Source organism: Ochotona curzoniae, unplaced genomic scaffold (assembly GCF_017591425.1).
Source record: "Ochotona curzoniae isolate NIBS_2020 unplaced genomic scaffold, NIBS_Ocur_1.0 contig_1, whole genome shotgun sequence".
In the NCBI taxonomy this organism is placed as follows: domain Eukaryota; kingdom Metazoa; phylum Chordata; class Mammalia; order Lagomorpha; family Ochotonidae; genus Ochotona; species Ochotona curzoniae.
The window spans coordinates 34,774,435-34,791,211 of record NW_024464918.1 but is presented as its reverse complement, the minus strand read 5'-3'; the positions used below and the strand labels follow the sequence as shown (position 1 = coordinate 34,791,211).

The 16,777-nt window shown below is 49.2% G+C and overlaps 2 protein-coding genes across 4 annotated transcripts in view; one reads left to right on the top strand and one right to left on the bottom strand.

Moving 5' to 3' along the window:
• Positions 1 to 2,645, bottom strand: part of LYRM7 (LYR motif containing 7) — an 84,729-nt gene extending 82,084 nt beyond the window's left edge. For 2 of the 3 annotated variants that reach the window (XM_040971398.1, XM_040971390.1), the window contains exon 1: positions 2,573 to 2,624. In XM_040971398.1, the coding sequence (XP_040827332.1) occupies positions 2,573 to 2,590 (18 nt within the window). In that variant the 5' untranslated portion in view covers positions 2,591 to 2,624. Of the gene's footprint in view, positions 1 to 2,572 lie in introns of all 3 variants that reach the window. The other variant, XM_040971381.1, reaches the window with a different exon arrangement.
• A 6,129-nt stretch (positions 2,646 to 8,774) lies between these two features.
• HINT1 (histidine triad nucleotide binding protein 1) lies at positions 8,775 to 12,784 on the top strand. Its single transcript, XM_040970803.1, has 3 exons — positions 8,775 to 8,952; positions 10,408 to 10,512; positions 12,477 to 12,784. The coding sequence occupies exons 1-3, from the start codon at positions 8,842 to 8,844 to the stop codon at positions 12,639 to 12,641; spliced, it is 381 nt and encodes a 126-aa protein (XP_040826737.1). The 5' UTR covers positions 8,775 to 8,841; the 3' UTR covers positions 12,642 to 12,784.
• Positions 12,785 to 16,777: the final 3,993 nt, after the last annotated feature.

The window sequence follows — 16,777 nt, the reverse complement described above, 5'->3', positions numbered from 1 at the left end:
TGCGCTCACTTGGGGAGTGAATCATTGGACGGAAGATCTTCCTCTCTGTCTCTTCTCTCTGTATATCCGCCTTTCCAATGAAAAAAATAATAAAAATAAATCTTTAAAAAAAATTTCAACATTCTGCTCTATGAGCACCATGGTACTGTCGGTACAGAGAAAGGCAGGAACTCTGGCATCATCCTATTGAGGTATATTTAACTGCTTTACTGTCAGTAGAAATGTATACTGCAAGGTATCTTCACTTCCTCATGTGCTAGCCTCGATTACACAGTTCACCTATGAGAATATCTGTATGTACTTGTTCACCATAATCTATTTTTTTTATTTTTCATGAAGGTTGCCTTCTATCAGAGGTAACACGTATTTGTCCTTCTGGGGTTGGCTTATTTCATTGACCATAACTGTCTCCAAGTGGGACCATTTTGTTGTAAATGGCAAAATTCCATTCTTTTTAAAGACTGAGTGGCATTCCATGGAGTAGATGTACCCCAGTTTCTTTATCCATTCCTCTTCTGATTTTTGCTATTGCAGACTGTGCTGTTATAAATACAGGGTGCAGATCACTTTCTCAGATGCAGATTTCATTTCCTCTGGATGCATTCCCAGGAATGGGATAACTCAGTTGTCTGAGCACTCTCCATGCTGACGACCACACGACTAGGCCAGCCTACACTCCCACCAACAGTGGAGTAGGGTACCCTTCTCTCCACATGCAAACCAGTAGAGGTTGCTAGATTTCTGAATGTAGGCCAGTCTCACTGGAGTTAGGTGGAACCTCAGTGTGGTTTTCATTTGTATTTCCCTGTGAGCTAGGGAACCTGAGCGTTTTTTAATATGTCTGTTCGCCATTTGAATTTGTTCTTTTGAAAAATGCATGTGCATTTCCTTTACCCATTTCTTCTTCACAGGATTGCTTGTTTTGCTGCTGTTGAGTCTCTGAAGCTTCCCGTAGATCCTGGATACTAGTCACCTGTTGGTCGTGCAGTGTGCAAAGATTTCCTCCCTTTCTGTGGCTTCTTCACTTTGTTGACCGTTTCCTTTGCTGTACAGAAGCTTCTTAGTTTAACATAGTCCCATTTGTTTATTTTGGCTTTCACTAACTGTGCTTTTGCTGACTATACCATTGCCTATATTTAAGAAACCATTTTTTTTTAATTTATTTTAGTTTTATTTAAAAGGCAAAGCTAAAGAAAAAAGGATTCAGAGAGAGATTTTCTATCTACTACTGGTTCACCCCTCAAATGGCCGTGATAGCGGGGCTGGGCAGATCTCCGCTGCTCCACTTCCCATCCAGCTCCCTGCTCATGGCCTAGGAAAGCAGTAAAGGATGGTCCAAGGTCTAGGGACCCTGCACCCATGTGGGAGATCCAGAAGTTCTCCTGGCTTTGGATCAGCTCAGCTCTGGATGTTGTGGCCATCGGGGAAATGAACCAGCAGTAGGAAGATGTTTCTGTCTCAAAGTTGGGAAATTAGATGCTTTCTTACTATTGTCTCATTTTTACCCCAAAGCTTCTTGGTTCCTTTTGCACCCTCCTCTACTCTTCTTAGCACAGATGCTTTCTAAACACAGTTGGCCTCAGCAAGCACTTTTTTAGAAGAATTCTGCTTAACGTTATTTGTATCCAAGTCTTCCAGGCAACCTCCTACTTTTGTCCTAGTTCCTCTTTGTGGAATACTCTTTCTTTTAGCTGATGCGTGTCAACTCCAGGCTTCAACTTACTTAAATTTCCTGAGGATTCCTTTATGCTTTTTTTAGTAACTCACTACCTGCTAGATTTCCAAGGCAATGGAGGTTGGCTTACTTTTGCCACCAAGCCTAGACATAAGGGCTGCATCTTGGCTGTCATTACGAATAGTTACCACGGGGTCAGTCAACATACTCCCCACACGGATAAGGCTGTGTGCCTCTAATGGTTACAGGCCAGATATTAAAGTCTATGGGGAACAAGGACATCCGTTGCTCCCTGCTACCGTGTCCCGGCCAGCGCCCACTACAGCTTCCAACTCGCCTCACTGAATTCAAGAGACGGCAGGCCAGCAGCTCCTGTGCCCCGGTCAGGAGTGCACACCGGTCGGCCTGGAGAGACAAAGGAGCCGAAGGGACCCCCAGCTCAGACCGCCCGGGATCCCCAGCCGATCTTGTGAAACGTTACTTCTGACAGGACATGCTAAGGCGACTGGGTCTCCTCGGGTCCTGGTCTCGGGGCACCTTCTGCTCACCCCAACCAGCTTTCCGGTGGCAGCGCAAGGCGGCCGGTGGTGCCTGCTACAGTTCACAGGGGCACAAAACGGCTCCTCCGACAGACTTGGATTAGATCAAACGGGGGCCGGCTCGAGTCACGAACGACTCTCGGGGTCCTCTTAACAAGCAGAAGTTGGGGCCACACTGCAGCCTCCCTGCCTCCCCGGCCGCCCCTCCGGGTGGTCGTTCGGCCCGTCTGAGGCGGCGGCCGCTTCCTCCGGGACGGGTCCTCAACCTCCACCGCCCAGCACTCCACACGACCTGCGTGAGGCCGCCGGCCCACCCTCCCGGTGGGCACTGCACGCACCCCCGCCCGAGCCCTGTCACCTTCGCCGCCTGACCCATGGCTCTCCTCGCCGCGGCAGACGCCTCCGAAGCGGCCGAGTCGCCCCGCCTCTTGGCAACCAATCAATGCCTAGCGTAGACTCGCCAACTCCCCCCCAGCCACGTTCCTACGGCGCCCCTCAACCAATCACCAGGCAGCATTGGGCTCGGAGTCCCGCCTTCCTAGGGAGGCCCATAGAGAGATGTTTGATTAAGCTAACGGCCACCGGTAAAATCGCGAGAAGCTGCGGGGCCCAATTACTGGCGTGGAGAGAACGGAAAGCATCTTTACGCCATGTTAGTTAGGGGCAGAGACATTTCCGGTCCAAGAAACCTGCCTATTCAGCTTGTCCTTTTAGTTCTACTGGAAAGAGGTTGAAAATGGGTGATATGTCCTGAGCAGAGGAGCAGCTGGGGCGCTCAGAAGCTGGCAGAGACAGGCAAAGCTCCTCCTCTAGTGGCTTCTGATGGTACGCAATCCTGCAAGCACCTGCTCCTAATTTCCAGAACACTGAGACAAGAGCTTTCTGCTTTTAAGGAGCCCCTGGTTCATGCCACTTTGTTGTGACAGCCCTGTGAAGCTGAAACAATACATACAGTGAGATATAGGGAGGAAAAAAACACGAAAAATGGGAAGAAATAAAGTCTTCACTGGGGGAAAAAAAAAAAGAAAATGGGAAATATATCAGTAGCATCATGGTGATAATCATGAAGCACTGAAGTGTTGTAACTCAGGATTCTGCAAGTCTCAAGGACATCGACGCTATCGTATCTGTGTTGCCACAGATATTCAGATTGAAAGATTCAGATCAGTGGGTTTCCAAGGCCCCCTGTGTTTTGCTATTTTAAGGACTTCTAAGTCACCCCCAAAATAGCAAAGTAACAGTCAAGTTAAAAAAAAATAATGAGATGCATAAGATTGACAGAGCAACATTGAAACTGTTTCCCCTCATTTTCTAATTTAGGATGTCTTTGTGAAAAGACATAATAATTTACTGTGATAATTTCTGGCTGATTAGGGTCCTGTGTTCAGTTAACCAAAACTGTTCACCTGCTATTTGTAAGCAGAGTTCCCTTGGGCCAAAATATCAGCTCAGTCTGGGGGCTGGTCTTTTCTAATCTGTATGGTCCCTCCGCAGCTCCACAAATGAGGAAAGTATTTACTGCTTTGACTGTTTTGATACTATATCCTGGTTCTATGCATCTCCAATCCTAAGGCCTAAAGTGGAGTAAGAAATTTCAACAGGTGCATCATGTGAGTACATGGAAATCTGTCGTAGACAGAGCGTCCGTTTTGTTTGGATATCTGGAAGCTATCCTTATGTTGTGTAGCAAATGGCACTCTGCAGCTGGGATTCAGTTAAGGATTCTGAGGTGGAGAGATGATCTAGGATTGTGTGGTTAACTGGATGTAAACACCAGGACCCTTACACATGGAAGAAGGGCCCCAGCATAGTGGCCTAGCAGCTAAAGTCCTTGTCTTGAACGTGCCAGCTTCTCATCTGGGTGCTGGTTCTAATCCCAGCAGCTCCACTTCCCATCCAGCTCCCTGCTTGTCACCTGGGAAAGCAGTTAAGGACGGCCCAATGCCTTGGGATCCTGCACCCACGTGGGAGAGCTGGAGGAAGTTCTTGGCTCCTGGCTTTGGATTTGCCATCACTTGAGGAGCGAATCATCAGATGAAAGATCTTCCTCTCTGTCTCTCCTCCTCTTTGCATATCTGACTTTCCAATAAAAATAAAAATAAATCTTTTTTTAAAAATCTGACTTCCAAAATGCCCTCCTCTCATTCGTGGATCCTTCCATTTTTCAAAGCCAGAAGTGGAAGCCCCCGTGCCCATCATCACATTTGCTGTTTCTACTCTGTTGTCTTTGTCTTTGATCTACAAAGGCCCCTGTGCTTGTTCAAGGCCTCCTTGGATAATTTCACTATCTGCTCACTTCATGATCTGTCTAAACGTGCTTCACTGTGAGGGTGAGACACTCACAGGCTCCATGGCCTTACCTGCCGTACCCACTGTGGGGCAGCGCACTCGGCAAGGCTGACACAGAAGCAAGGGAGATAGGAGAGCAGCCATGGGGCTAATTATGTCAGGTTCATACGTTGAGTGCAGTATTTTTGTTCTTATTCTGTGACGGCCTGCTTGGAATACTAGCACCACGATTTATATTTTACAATTTGGCCATAGTAGAAGAAGAAAATCTCTCCAACTAGGAGGATCCCAGAGCAGCCTGTGCAAGCTATGTGCTGGCTTAGACTATGGTACGAAGTGTGAAGGTGGTAAGAAATGATTGATTCCTGATGATGTGTTGAAAAGAGGAAAGCTTTAGGTTTGCCTAGGCTTTTCAGTGGAGCAGCTGGGTGAATGGTGGCATAGAAGATTCCAGGAGGAAGTTTTACTTTGTTTTGGTAGGAGTTAAAATGAAAGTGAATTGCCTAATAGAGGCCAGGTACAGACAGTGGGCAGCTAGGGATATCGGTTAGATTCGCCGACCACCCATGAAGGAACCTATCAGCCAAGTATAGAAAACAATATAGATGACCTTTCTTCAAAGAAACCCTGTTTACGGGCCTTGCTTCCTTGCAGCAGACAGACAGGTGTGAAGAAGGGGCTGAGAAGGAGCAGAAAGGCAAGAAAAGAAACATGCAGGGGTTTAAACCCCTCCTGACCCGGAAGCTGAAGCGGGGGTGGCTTCAGTCCTTATTTGGTGTTGGACTTCGGTTGGAGTCCGTCACTGGTGCCGCAGTGGAGCCGCTGCCTCAGGGGCATGCCGAATCTCTGCTGTCCCTTCAGAGTCAGAGTGACATGTCAGGCTCGACGCAAGCTCCAGTAACCACAGCAACCATCATTCCCTCCTCTTGGTAACAGGAAAGAGAGTGACAGATCTAGCTACTTCCTGCTGAAGAAGGGCTTTGTTCCTAGTCGAGGCCTGGAAGAAACTCTGGGGCACCGGAGTGTAGGGGTGGTACAGCATTTGGTTGAAGGTGATGCATGAGGTTACGGGGATTTTCTCCTGAACAAACCTTAGGAAACAAGGGGCAATAGTAAGAGACCTATAGTCACTAGTGGAGTGAGTACTGGAAGAAACCATGACATGAGTGGGGATCCCCAGATATCAAGACTGGAGTTGCTGCTCGAATTGAGTCTGTTTAGTTAATGGAAGGTAGAGGAGAAACTATTAGTAGGATCGGAGGTAAGGGAGATATCTCGGCCACCTGAGTGGGGAAGGAAAGAGCTCGGCGGAGTTCGTTAATGAGTGAGGCACTGGGGACAGGCATTTCTTTGGTGCTGAGGAATCCCCTCTCCTGCCAGATGGCAGCATGGGGAGACGACTGGCCTCCAGGACAGACTCAGGGATGACAACCGCTTAAGCTGTGTCCATCAGGGCCCTGCATGGAGGGTGAGGTCAGGTGACTGTAGAGGCCAGTCCAGCCTGCCTTCTAGGTAGGAGACAGTAGTTGAGGACCTGCTGGCAAGGGTGAGAGGTGCGCTGGGAGGGGTGGAAGGAGTGAAGCTCTCAGGTAAGACATGAGGTCACTTCTCATTGGTAGATAACTGGAGTGGTGCAAATTTTGTGAGCTGTGGGAAAGAGGAAGCAGGAAGTGGTGCAGAGTCCAAGAAGGGATGTTGAAATGCTTCTCATAATGTCCATCAAAGACCATCACGGAATTAGGGGAAGAGGGAAGTCCAAGACAAACACCTGGCAGGGAGTCCTCCATGGGTAACACAGCCTAAGGAGTGAGTGGGACTTCACCGTATTATTTATTATCGAAACTATCACACCTTTACTTAATCTTTTAACAAGCTAATTTAAAAAAATTTTAAAAGCTATATTTCCAGGGGCCCACCACAATAAGCCTAGTGGCTAAAGTCCTTGCCTTGGATGTGCCAGGATCCCATATGGGCACTGGTTCATGTCCCAGTGGTCCCACTTCATATCCAGCTCCCTGCTTGTGGCCTGGGAGTTGAGGACAGCCCAAAGCCTTGGGACTCTGCACGTGGGAGACACAGAGGACGCTCCTGGCTTTAGATGGGCCCAGCTCTGGCTATTGCGGCCATTCGGGTAATGAATCATCAGATGGAAAACCTTCCTCTCTGTCTCTCCTCTTCTCTGTATATCTGACTTTCCAATTAAAAATAAATAAACCTTAAAAAAAAAAGTGATTTTCCCGTTTCCTGCTCATGTTCCAGGGAGGCAGCAGACGACAACCCAACTGCTTGGACCCTCACATTCATGTGGAATATCGGGGTGCAGCATGGGCCAGCACACTGGTGATGTCTCTCTGTATTACTCTGTCTTTCAAGTGGATGAAAAAATCCACTATAAAAAAGCAGATTTGGGGGGTGAGGGGGGGCTGGCACAGTAGTCTAGTGTCCTCACCTTGCATGCACCAGGATCCTATATGGATACCACTTCATGTCCCAGCTGCTTTACTTCCTATCCAGCTCCCTGCTTGTGGCCTAGAAAAGCAGTGAATGACCCAAATCCACGTGGGAGATCAGGAAGAAGCTCCTGGCTTCTGGCTCTGCACGTGGGAGACACAGAGGACACTCCTGGCTCCTGGCTCTAGATGGGCTCGGCTCTGGCCATTGCAGCCACTTGGGGAGTGAACCAGCAGGGTGGAAGATCTTTGTCTCTCCTTCTCTCACTTTGCAATAAAAAATAAAATAAATCCTAAACAAAAGAAAAGAAAGTAGGTTTTCCTTTAAACATTTTTTTTTTTGAGAGGCAGAAATACAAACAAGACAAACACAGAAACAGACATGGATGCAGCAATCTTTGACTGGTTCACTGTCCAAATGCCCACAGTGGCCAGGGCAGAGGTGGACCAAAGCTAGGATTCGGGGACACAATTCAGATCTCCTGCAGTGGTTGCAGAAATCCAACTGCTCGAGCCAGCCCCGCTGCCTCCTGCGCTCCGCTGAGCAGAAAGCTGACTTCAGCGAGCGCCATGCCCACGGCTTCCATGTGAAATGCAGGCTCACTGTATGGCTTGATCTTTTATCTTGTCCATTTTAGACATACAGAAAAGCAACAATGAGGGGGTAAGGGAAATCCCACAGCCTACGGACATGTACCATAAAACTAAAACAGAAGTGGAAAACGCAAAAGCAGCAAAAGGATAACACACAGTACGAGCACATCACTTTCAGTCAAATTCCCCAAACGCTAACATTTTATTACAATTGAGTTACCCATTTCACCCACTCTCTACTTGTCTGCATATGCAATCTATCCCTCTCCGGACTGTCGGAAAGCAGGTGGCAGACTTAAAGTCTCCAAACTCCTAAATCCCTCAGTGCTTTATTTTCCCTGCCAACAAAGGCATTCCCCCTTCCATCAGCGGCACTCAAACCAGGGTTCCAGGGCCAGCAGTAACTGCATCCTTCGTCTCTAGTGAGTGGACAGGTGGGAAACGGGCTCAGAACTGACCAGTGATGAGCTGGCATGGCGGTGCACTGGGTCCACTGCCCGTGATGTTCCAGTTTGAGTCCTGCCTGCTCCTCTTCAGATCCAGTTCCCTGTTAGTGCCACGGGGAAAGCAGCTGCTGATGGATGGCCCAAGACCCGGGGGGAGTTGGTGGCTCCTGGCTTCTGCCTGGCCTATCCATGGCTGTTCCCAGTATGATGAGGGGTGAACTAACCCGTGAGGGGTGGGGGGCTTAAAAAGGAAGAGAACAGTAAACAGTTCGGAGCAAACTCTTCTTAAAATGTAGGACTGTGGAAGGTTTTGTTCCCCTAATGGGGACCCCCCACCTTATGATAACTGTTCGGAAAATTACTTTGTAGAACAGTTCAAGCAGGTTTGCAAACTACTGATGCCGGAACAGTCGCACCCCCAGAGATTCTGAGGTAACTAGGAGTTTTGAAAAGCTCCCCCAAGTCATTTGAATATCACTTCAAGGTTAAGAATTACTGCTAGAGAGACAAAAGAAATCCGCTGCTGATGCTAGCGAAGACCCCAGCAGCTGCGGAGTGAAGCCGGGCTCTCAGTCCGCAAACAGCTGTTCCCACCCTCGTTCACAGGCATCAGTGACTCCAGCTCCCGGGACACGCGAAGGAAACAAAAAGGTGTGGGGGCCCTCGGTCGGCCTGCCAGGAACCTGCGCCCTCGGGGGCGCCTCCCCGCGCGGCCGCGGTGCGCAGGCGCACAGCCCGGGCGCGGGCCCTGCGCAGGCTTGTCCGCGCGCCCGCCCTCTGCCGGCTGCGCGCCTTCCTCCCCCCGGTCCCGCTGCTCCCGTGGCCGGCGCGCGGGCAGGGAGGCCAGGATGGCAGATGAGATCGCCAAGGCTCAGGTCGCCCGGCCTGGCGGCGACACCATCTTCGGGAAGATCATCCGCAAGGAAATTCCAGCCAAAATCATTTTTGAAGATGACCGGGTAGGGGGTGGGTTGGAGCGGGGGAACGGAGCTTGGCGGTGGGCTGAGGCGCGGGGGGCGGCGCGGCCCCAGGACACCCCGGTTCCCCGCGGGAGGCTCGGGGAGGGCCCGAGGGGCACCGGGCCGCCCTGGCCGGGCCCCCCGCCAGCGGGCACTCGGAGGCGGCCTGCCGGCGCGTGCCGGCGCTCCGGTTACGCGTTATCAGCGGCGGGCGCGGGCCAGGCCTCCGCGGGCGTCGGCAGTGCCGCCTGGCGGGGCCCGGGCGCGCGTGGGGGGCCGCGGCCACTCACCTCGGCGTGCGCGCCGGGCGCCTCCGGGCTGCCGGGGGACCTGGCCGGAGTCGGGAATCTGGCAATCTGGCCGGCGCTCTGCCGACAGGGAGAAACCCGATCGCGCGCTGACTCGGGCCCAATCTCCGCGATCTCCCGCGCACGGCCTGCCCGCCCGCCCTGGGCCGTTCCGGGGCGCAGCTCCGCGGGGCGCGGTGGCTGGCGGCCCACGGGCTTCCTCGGCGGGGCCAGTGCGCGCGTGGGCCGGCAGGCCACGCCCCAGCCCCGCACCCGTTTCACATCTCCTACCAGAGATTTTCGCACGGACGCAAAATTCCTTTTCTGTTGGACCTCTTGGAACTAAAAATGGAGGGGTTTTTGTTGTCTGGATTCCGAGAGAGGTGGACTCCCTACTGAGGTGCAAATTGCCAGTATTTAGTGGGTTTGGTCGGAAAAGTTTTGGTAAACATATTTCAGAAATAAAGAAAACATTGATTTGGCGCTACTCGGAATATTTACTTAGATTCACAGTGTTAGCTAAGATTGAATTTGCTTCTCTGAAGGTGCAATTTGGGTAAATACCTTCATTTGTGACTTGTTCGGGTGGGGGGACGGGGCGTGTTTCAGAAGCCCTGTTCCAAAACAAACAAAAAATGCTGTTGCTTTTGAAAGAGCACGTCGTGGGAATACTGACGTGTGAAGCACAGCCTGCCGCCTTGTGCATGATGCAGCATTTTGTAGGGAGACACACGAACACGGAGGCCGGAAACGGGTGTAAACGCGTGGACCCGCAGACCCTTGCGCTGTGGCCGAGATGTAAATGCTGCTCGCAGGCCCACTTCCACAAAAGAGAATGGGCTGCTTCTTGAGTAGGGTCTGCCCTCCCTGGGGCTCCGAGTTTAAGTCCCACTGCCTAAGGGAGATTGTCCTTCCCCACTGCACTCTAAATCAGGTTTTTCCAGTGGTAATCATTTATTTCACCCTTCGCTTTTCTTTCCCAATACGTGTGACCTTTGGTTATCACACCTTTGTTTGTTGACAGTCAGTGAGCCCAAGAAACTCAGCGATCCGTGAGAAATGGGAACGTGGCATTTCTTGGCATTGGCATGGACTTGGTGCCCAGTACATACTTGCTGAAATAAGTGTGGATCTGCTAAGACTTTGATCTTTGTTTTTCTTTTTCTAGTGTCTAGCTTTCCATGATATTTCCCCTCAAGCACCAACCCACTTCCTGGTGATCCCCAAGAAACACATCTCCCAGATTTCTGCAGCCGAGGACGACGATGAGAGCGTGAGTGCTTTTCTCCCAGGGATTTGGTCCTTGGCTCTTTAAACTGGAGATAAAACTGCGTCCTTAAAGTGATGCCACACTCAGTCTTCCCTGAGGGCATAGTTACCAAGGAAAGACAGACTGCAGTGTGTGATGTGTAAGTGGGATTTTGGCAAAGCAGGAAATACAGTATTTTATTAACATGTTTGCACACCAGGAACTGGTGTATGTATGATTCAATCAGCAAAAGTAAATCAGTAGAAAATATGAAAGTGCCGGAATTCTAGTGTTGTGAAGCACGTGGGAGTCAAATTCTGAAGGTCACTGATAGGTTCACGAAGCCCCACGGGCAGGAAAGCCAGTCTTCCACGGGAGATGTACATGAGTGTGTGCGACTGCTGCTTGCTGTGCTGCACCCACAGGGGAAGCGGGCACCGGCTAGCTGCGGCCTGTGCCACATCTGATCAGCTGCCTGTCTTTGTAGCTAAATTTTTACTGGAACACAGCTGTTTGTTGAACTTTTGTCCATGGCTATTTTTCTGCATTAGAAAAGCACAGTTTAGATAGAGGCCCTGTGCCCAGAAGCCTGCGGAGTGTACTGGAGAGGGTGTTACTGTTGGAGGCACTGCTAGCTGAGAACTGATTACAGAACTGTGGAAGGAACAGGGAAGCCTGCCACGTAAAGTTATAACTTGCTCACGCAGACCTGAAAGTGTGCATGTATGGTCAGGTGTGCTTTAATATCTTCCCCCGCTGGACAGGATTAGATAGTATCACACTAGATTTGTAATTAATTAGAACTGAAACTCTGCTAACACAGCTTCAGTAAACTCAGTAAGACAGTGACATCACATTGAAGGATATTATAGGTTCTGTCGTCTCCGGCAGTGCAAGGCAAAGACTTGAGTCACTAGGCTATAACGCAGAGAACACCCATGTACTGGCTCACTCGCCAGGTGCCCACAGCAGCCTGGCAGGGAGCCAGAGCTGGGATCCAGGTCTCGTGTATGGGTGGCAGGGTCTGCATCAGTGCCAATTTATTATCAGGAGTCCAAGATGGGAGTACGATGCAAACACTCCCACGTTGGTTTGGGCAGTCTGCCGAAGGCTCAGCTATCAAGACAAAAGCCACTGCACATTTATTGCTTTAAACTCTGCTTTCTGGTAATCCTGATTTCCATTAGGAATTAATTTATTCAAATGAAATATATTTTATTAAAATGTCCTTTAAGATTAAATAGAAAAAAGAAGCAAAGCTTCCTGGTTTTTTAAGACTCAAAGTACTTCCATACTCCAGTATAATGGGTAAGGGAAAGCTTGAATAAGCTTATTTGCTTTAAAGTACTAGTGCTCTGAATGTCAGAGACGATCAGAGGGTATTTAAGTCTTCAAACTGGGGCCCAGCACAGTAGCCTAGTGGCTGAAGTCCTTGCCTTGAACTCACCGGGATCCCATATAGGCACTAGTTCTAATCCTGGTGGCCCTGCTCCCCATCCAGCTACCTGCTTGTGGCCTGAGAAGGCAATCGAGGATGGCCCTGCACCCTTGTGGGAGACCTGGAGGAGGCTCTTGGCTCCTAGCTTCTGATTGACTCAGTTTCAGCTGTTGTGGCTGCTTGGGGAGTGAATTATTGGACATGGGATCTTCCTCTCTGTCTCTCCTCTTTGTATATCTGACTTTCCAATAAAAATAAATGAATCTTAAAAAAAAAAGTTTTCAAACTCAACAATATTGTCTTGTTTGCTTATTGAAATTAGTAAAGAATAAATACATAATCAATTTTAAAATACAGACTAAGAGTTTTCTAAGTATTAAGTTTTCTAAGTATTATTGCTCAACCTTGGCAGTTTCTTCATGTGAAATTTCAATTGAACAGTTTGTTATTTGACGCCTATCGCTTCTTGGCCTTTTGGCGAAGATCAAGTGTTATTTGATGCCTAAAATTCTTTGCACTTCCTTAACACACTTTTTTTTCCCTTTTCCAGCTTCTTGGACATTTAATGATTGTTGGCAAGAAATGTGCCGCTGACCTGGGCCTGAAGAAGGGTTACCGCATGGTGGTGAACGAGGGAGCGGACGGTGGACAGTCTGTCTATCATGTCCACCTGCACGTCCTTGGGGGGCGACAGATGAACTGGCCTCCTGGCTAAGCCACGTTAGGGGTAACTGTCCCTTCGCCTAGGCAGGGATCAAGTTTGCAGTTCCAATATGTTGAACAGCAGACTGTTGCCTATGTATAGAAATTGAAAATATACTTTGAAAAAATACATAATAAAAGACATTGTTGCATGGGCATAGTCTGTTTTTTGTTTTTTGTTTTAAGAAATGTGTTGAAGTGTTGGGAGTTGGGTTCATAGCTCTGGAGGTTTTTCATTCACCTTTTCCCAAGGAAGACTCAACACACAAAGATGGCATTTGAACAATGATAATGGCGTCACTGGTCTTTGGAGACAAGTGGCAAGAGTTCATCTGTTAAGTGCTATGACTGGAGTATCCTTTCATTTAAAAATGTTCGTCCAGGAGATTGTCTACTCTCATCTCGTTTTCTAAGAACACACGTGTGCTGAAGTCATTGGTTTGGAAAGTGACAGCTGCCAAGAAACGCTGCTTTACGTGCAGCCGCATCTCCTCCGATCTTGGAGAATCTGGAGGGAGTGAAACATCAGTGAAGAATCTGAGGAGCAAGGGAGGCCACGCATTGGAATTTCTGTGCCATTTACATAGTAATTGTAAAGACCTGAAGATGTTTTACATAGAATTACTGTTCAGAGGTTGGGCACGGATCTGGCTTTGCCATGGAGGGAACGGCTGATCCGAGTGCTTCGTAGACTGTTAGCTAACCCCTGGTTTCGAAGAAGACTATTAGTAGGGTTTGGATACATTTAATTGAAGATTGGTCTTAATTTTTTTCTGTGTGGTTTTAAAATAGTTTCTTTAATTGGGAAAATTGGCCCTTGACACGTAACAATATCATGTGCCTTCTTTTTTGTGTATGGTGTTTAAAATGTTTACATGGTTAATAGACCCATTCCAGACCCAAAAGCAATTTTTAAAAATTGTTTTTCCCCTGTTTTTATGGGTTTGCATTATTTTTGTTGTTGCTGGGGGAAAGGCCCAGGGATGAGTTTGGCAGGAGTTTATGTCATAGAGAATGACCTAATGAGGGGAGTGGGTGCTGTGGTGCAGTTGAATAAGCTGTCACTTGCCAACAGCACTCTGCTTCTAATCCAGTTTCCATCCTCAAGCACCTGGGAAAGCAGCAGAGGGTGGCCCAAGTGCCCGGGTCCCTGCCACCTATGCGGGAGACCTGGGTGGAGTTCCAGACCTTCGCCTGGCGAGCCCTGACTATGTCGCCATTTGGGAGCAAACCGGTGATGAAAGATCTCTGTCAGTCTATCAAATAAAGCTTAAGAAGAAAATGAATAACCAGCTTGGTGGTGAATACATGGTACATCTCACATGGGGAACAGTTTCCAAGAGAGCTTGCGGGGTCATCACCGACAGTGACATCTGCCGTGGAAGCAACAGGACGGCTCTGGGATCAGGTCCCGGAGGTTGCAGGGCTTATGGCATGGTCTCCTAGGATGTGCACTTCTGCAGACTGAGTGTCCCCTAGAGTTCCTGTGCTGAGAATCTGAAACAGCCAGACAGGTTTTGGAGGCTGGGGTTGTGGCACATCAGATGAAGCTGCTGTGTGATGCAGGTATCTCATTTGGCAGCTGATTAGAAGCCCAGCTTTTCCACTTCCTGTCAGCTCTACTAATGCATTTGTTTGTTTGTTTTTAAAGATTTATTTTTATTGGAATGGCGGATATACAGAGAGGAGAGACAGAGAGGAAGATCTTCCATCAGATGATTCACTCCCCAAGTGAGCCGCAATGGCCAGTGCTGCGCCGATCTGAGGCCGAGAACCAGGAACTTCTTCCATGTCTCCCACATGGGTGCAGGATCCCAAGGCTTTGGGCTGTGCTCGACTGCCTTCCCAGCCCACAAGCAGGGAGCTGGATGGGAAGTGGAGCTGCCAGGATTAGAACCAGCACCCATATGGGATCCTGGTGTGTTCAAGGCGAGGATTTTAGCTGCTAGGCCACGCTGCCGGGCCCAAATAAATAAATCTTAAACAACAGAAAAAAAAATAGGCATAGTGGGATAATATCCACCTATCACTCAAGTTTGCAAGAGACACATTCTTTCGTTTCCCTGTAGTTCTGATTTTTATGTTTAGTCTTATCCATCACGATCAAGGGTACTTAGTTCCACGTCTCTTCCTATCCCTGGGTGGGGTCTAGTTTCTCCAGGGTCTTAGAGAGTGCCCTGGCAGCTGCAGAGATCGCCTAGTCATCTTTTTCACTAATATTTAAGTAATCACAGACATTGGTTATTCAATTATTTTAAAAAAATCAGTTATTTGCAGAAGAGGAGAGGACAACTGAGAGGAAGAGGGAGAGGTGTTCATTGACTGGCCTACTCCCTAACGGCTCAAACAGCTGGAGCCAGGCCAGGTTGGAACCAGGAGCTGGGAACAGCCCAGGGCGCCCAGGGGATCGGCGGGAGCCTAACTCCTTGGCCATCACCTGCTGCCTCTCGGGGTGCATACAAACAGCAAGCTGGGGTGAGCACAAGAGCCCGAACTCAAACCTCGAGACTCTGATCCGGGAGGCCCTCCATGCCCTCTGCGTGCCCTAGCTGCCAGACCAATGGCTGCCCTTCAAGGAACTCTTGTTCATTGCTCCCTGCTGCTTGACATTTTGTAATAATGGTGATGATAATTATGACAGTTATTACAAAACTGCTACACCAGGATGAACGGCAATTGCTAGTTATTTAGTGCCTGCTATGCGGCAGGCATCGAGCTATATGTAGTAAACTTGGTAATGATAACAATTGACCTGTATTATCTATTACATCATTGGTATTTACTCAGAGCAATCTATGTGCGGTGGACACTGGTAACTATTCTTTACTTGAGAGACAAAGAAAGAGGGCTCCCACCTGCAGGTTCATTCCCCAAGTGCCTGAACTAGTCAGGGCTACTAGGCTAGGAGGAAGCCAAGAGCCAGGAACAAATCCACGCCGTCTACCTGGGTAGAAAGGCTCTGACTGCTCGAGCCATTCCACACTGCTTCCTAGGGTGCACGTGAGCAGCAAGCTGGGATCAAGAGGGGAGCAGGGACTCAAACCCAGGCACCCCGAAGTGGGGTGTCCCAACCAGTGTCTGAACCATTAGGCCCAATGCCTGCCCTGCTTGTAATGACCAAAATCTAGGTTTTGAGTCTCCTCTCTGTTTGGGAGATCCTTTGCCTCCCCAAAGAGCAGTCGGAATGAACAGACACCTGGTGTCCTGGCTCTGGTGCCAGCTGGGATGTAGGCCCTCGCTTCAGGCTCTGCCCATCAGATGCACTCATGTAGGATTTTGAACTTGAAACTAGCGACACAAAGAGGCAAAGACAGTGGAGATTTCTTTGTGGTGTCAGTGGCAGCAACATCAGGTTGGCAGGCACATCAGTGCCTGGGCTGCCAACCCTTGGATCCAGTGTTGAGTATCTGGGATGACAACAGTGCAAGCTGGGGCTCCTGTGTCCAGCGGCAGCTGTAGCGGTTTTGCCTCAGCCCGGTGCCCTGCTTTTGTTTATGGCGCTTTTGTAGTTATCTGCAAAGCTTATCTTCACTCCTTTCTCTTTCCCCAGTTAGTTTAGGAGACACCCCTCAGAGATAGAAATACTTAACAGGCTTGTGTATAAGCAACAGCTCCTCAGGAAAATGGGGTATGGTTGGTAGAGCTGGAATTTTCACGGCCAAGGGCAGGGAGCAGGAAAAACAGCTAATTAAAGCATCCCTTCACTCTGGGCTCTGGGCTCTGGGCTCTGGGCTTCTACATGCAGCAGGCTCTGGGTCTTACAGAAGATGGGGGAGGGCTTAGTGTAGCAGCCCAGTGGCTAAATCTTCACTTACATGAACCAGGTTCTCATATGGGTGCTGGTTCGTGTCTTGGCTGCTCCACTTTCATCCAGCTCCCTGCTTGTGGCCGGGGAAAGCAGTTGAGGATGACTCAAAGCCGTGGGACCCTGCACCTGCATAGACCAGAAGGAAGCGCCTGGTTCCTGGCTTTGGGTTGGTTTGGCTCTGGCAGTTGCGGCCACTTGAGGAGTGAACCAACAGATAGAACATTATCTCTGTCTCTCCTTCTTTCTGTAAACCTGACTTTCAAGTAAAAAATAAATGTTTTAAAAAAGGAGGAATTAAATCACTGTGGAGTTGTCATGACTGCTTTAATATCACTGAACAT

Coding starts and splice junctions, on each gene's coding strand:
- HINT1 (XM_040970803.1), top strand. CDS start 8,842: ATGGCAGATGAGATCGCCAAGGCTCAGGTCGCCCGGCCTGGCGGCGAC. Junction 8,953..10,407: donor TCATTTTTGAAGATGACCGG/GTAGGGGGTGGG, acceptor TTCTTTTTCTAG/TGTCTAGCTTTCCATGATAT. Junction 10,513..12,476: donor CCGAGGACGACGATGAGAGC/GTGAGTGCTTTT, acceptor TCCCTTTTCCAG/CTTCTTGGACATTTAATGAT.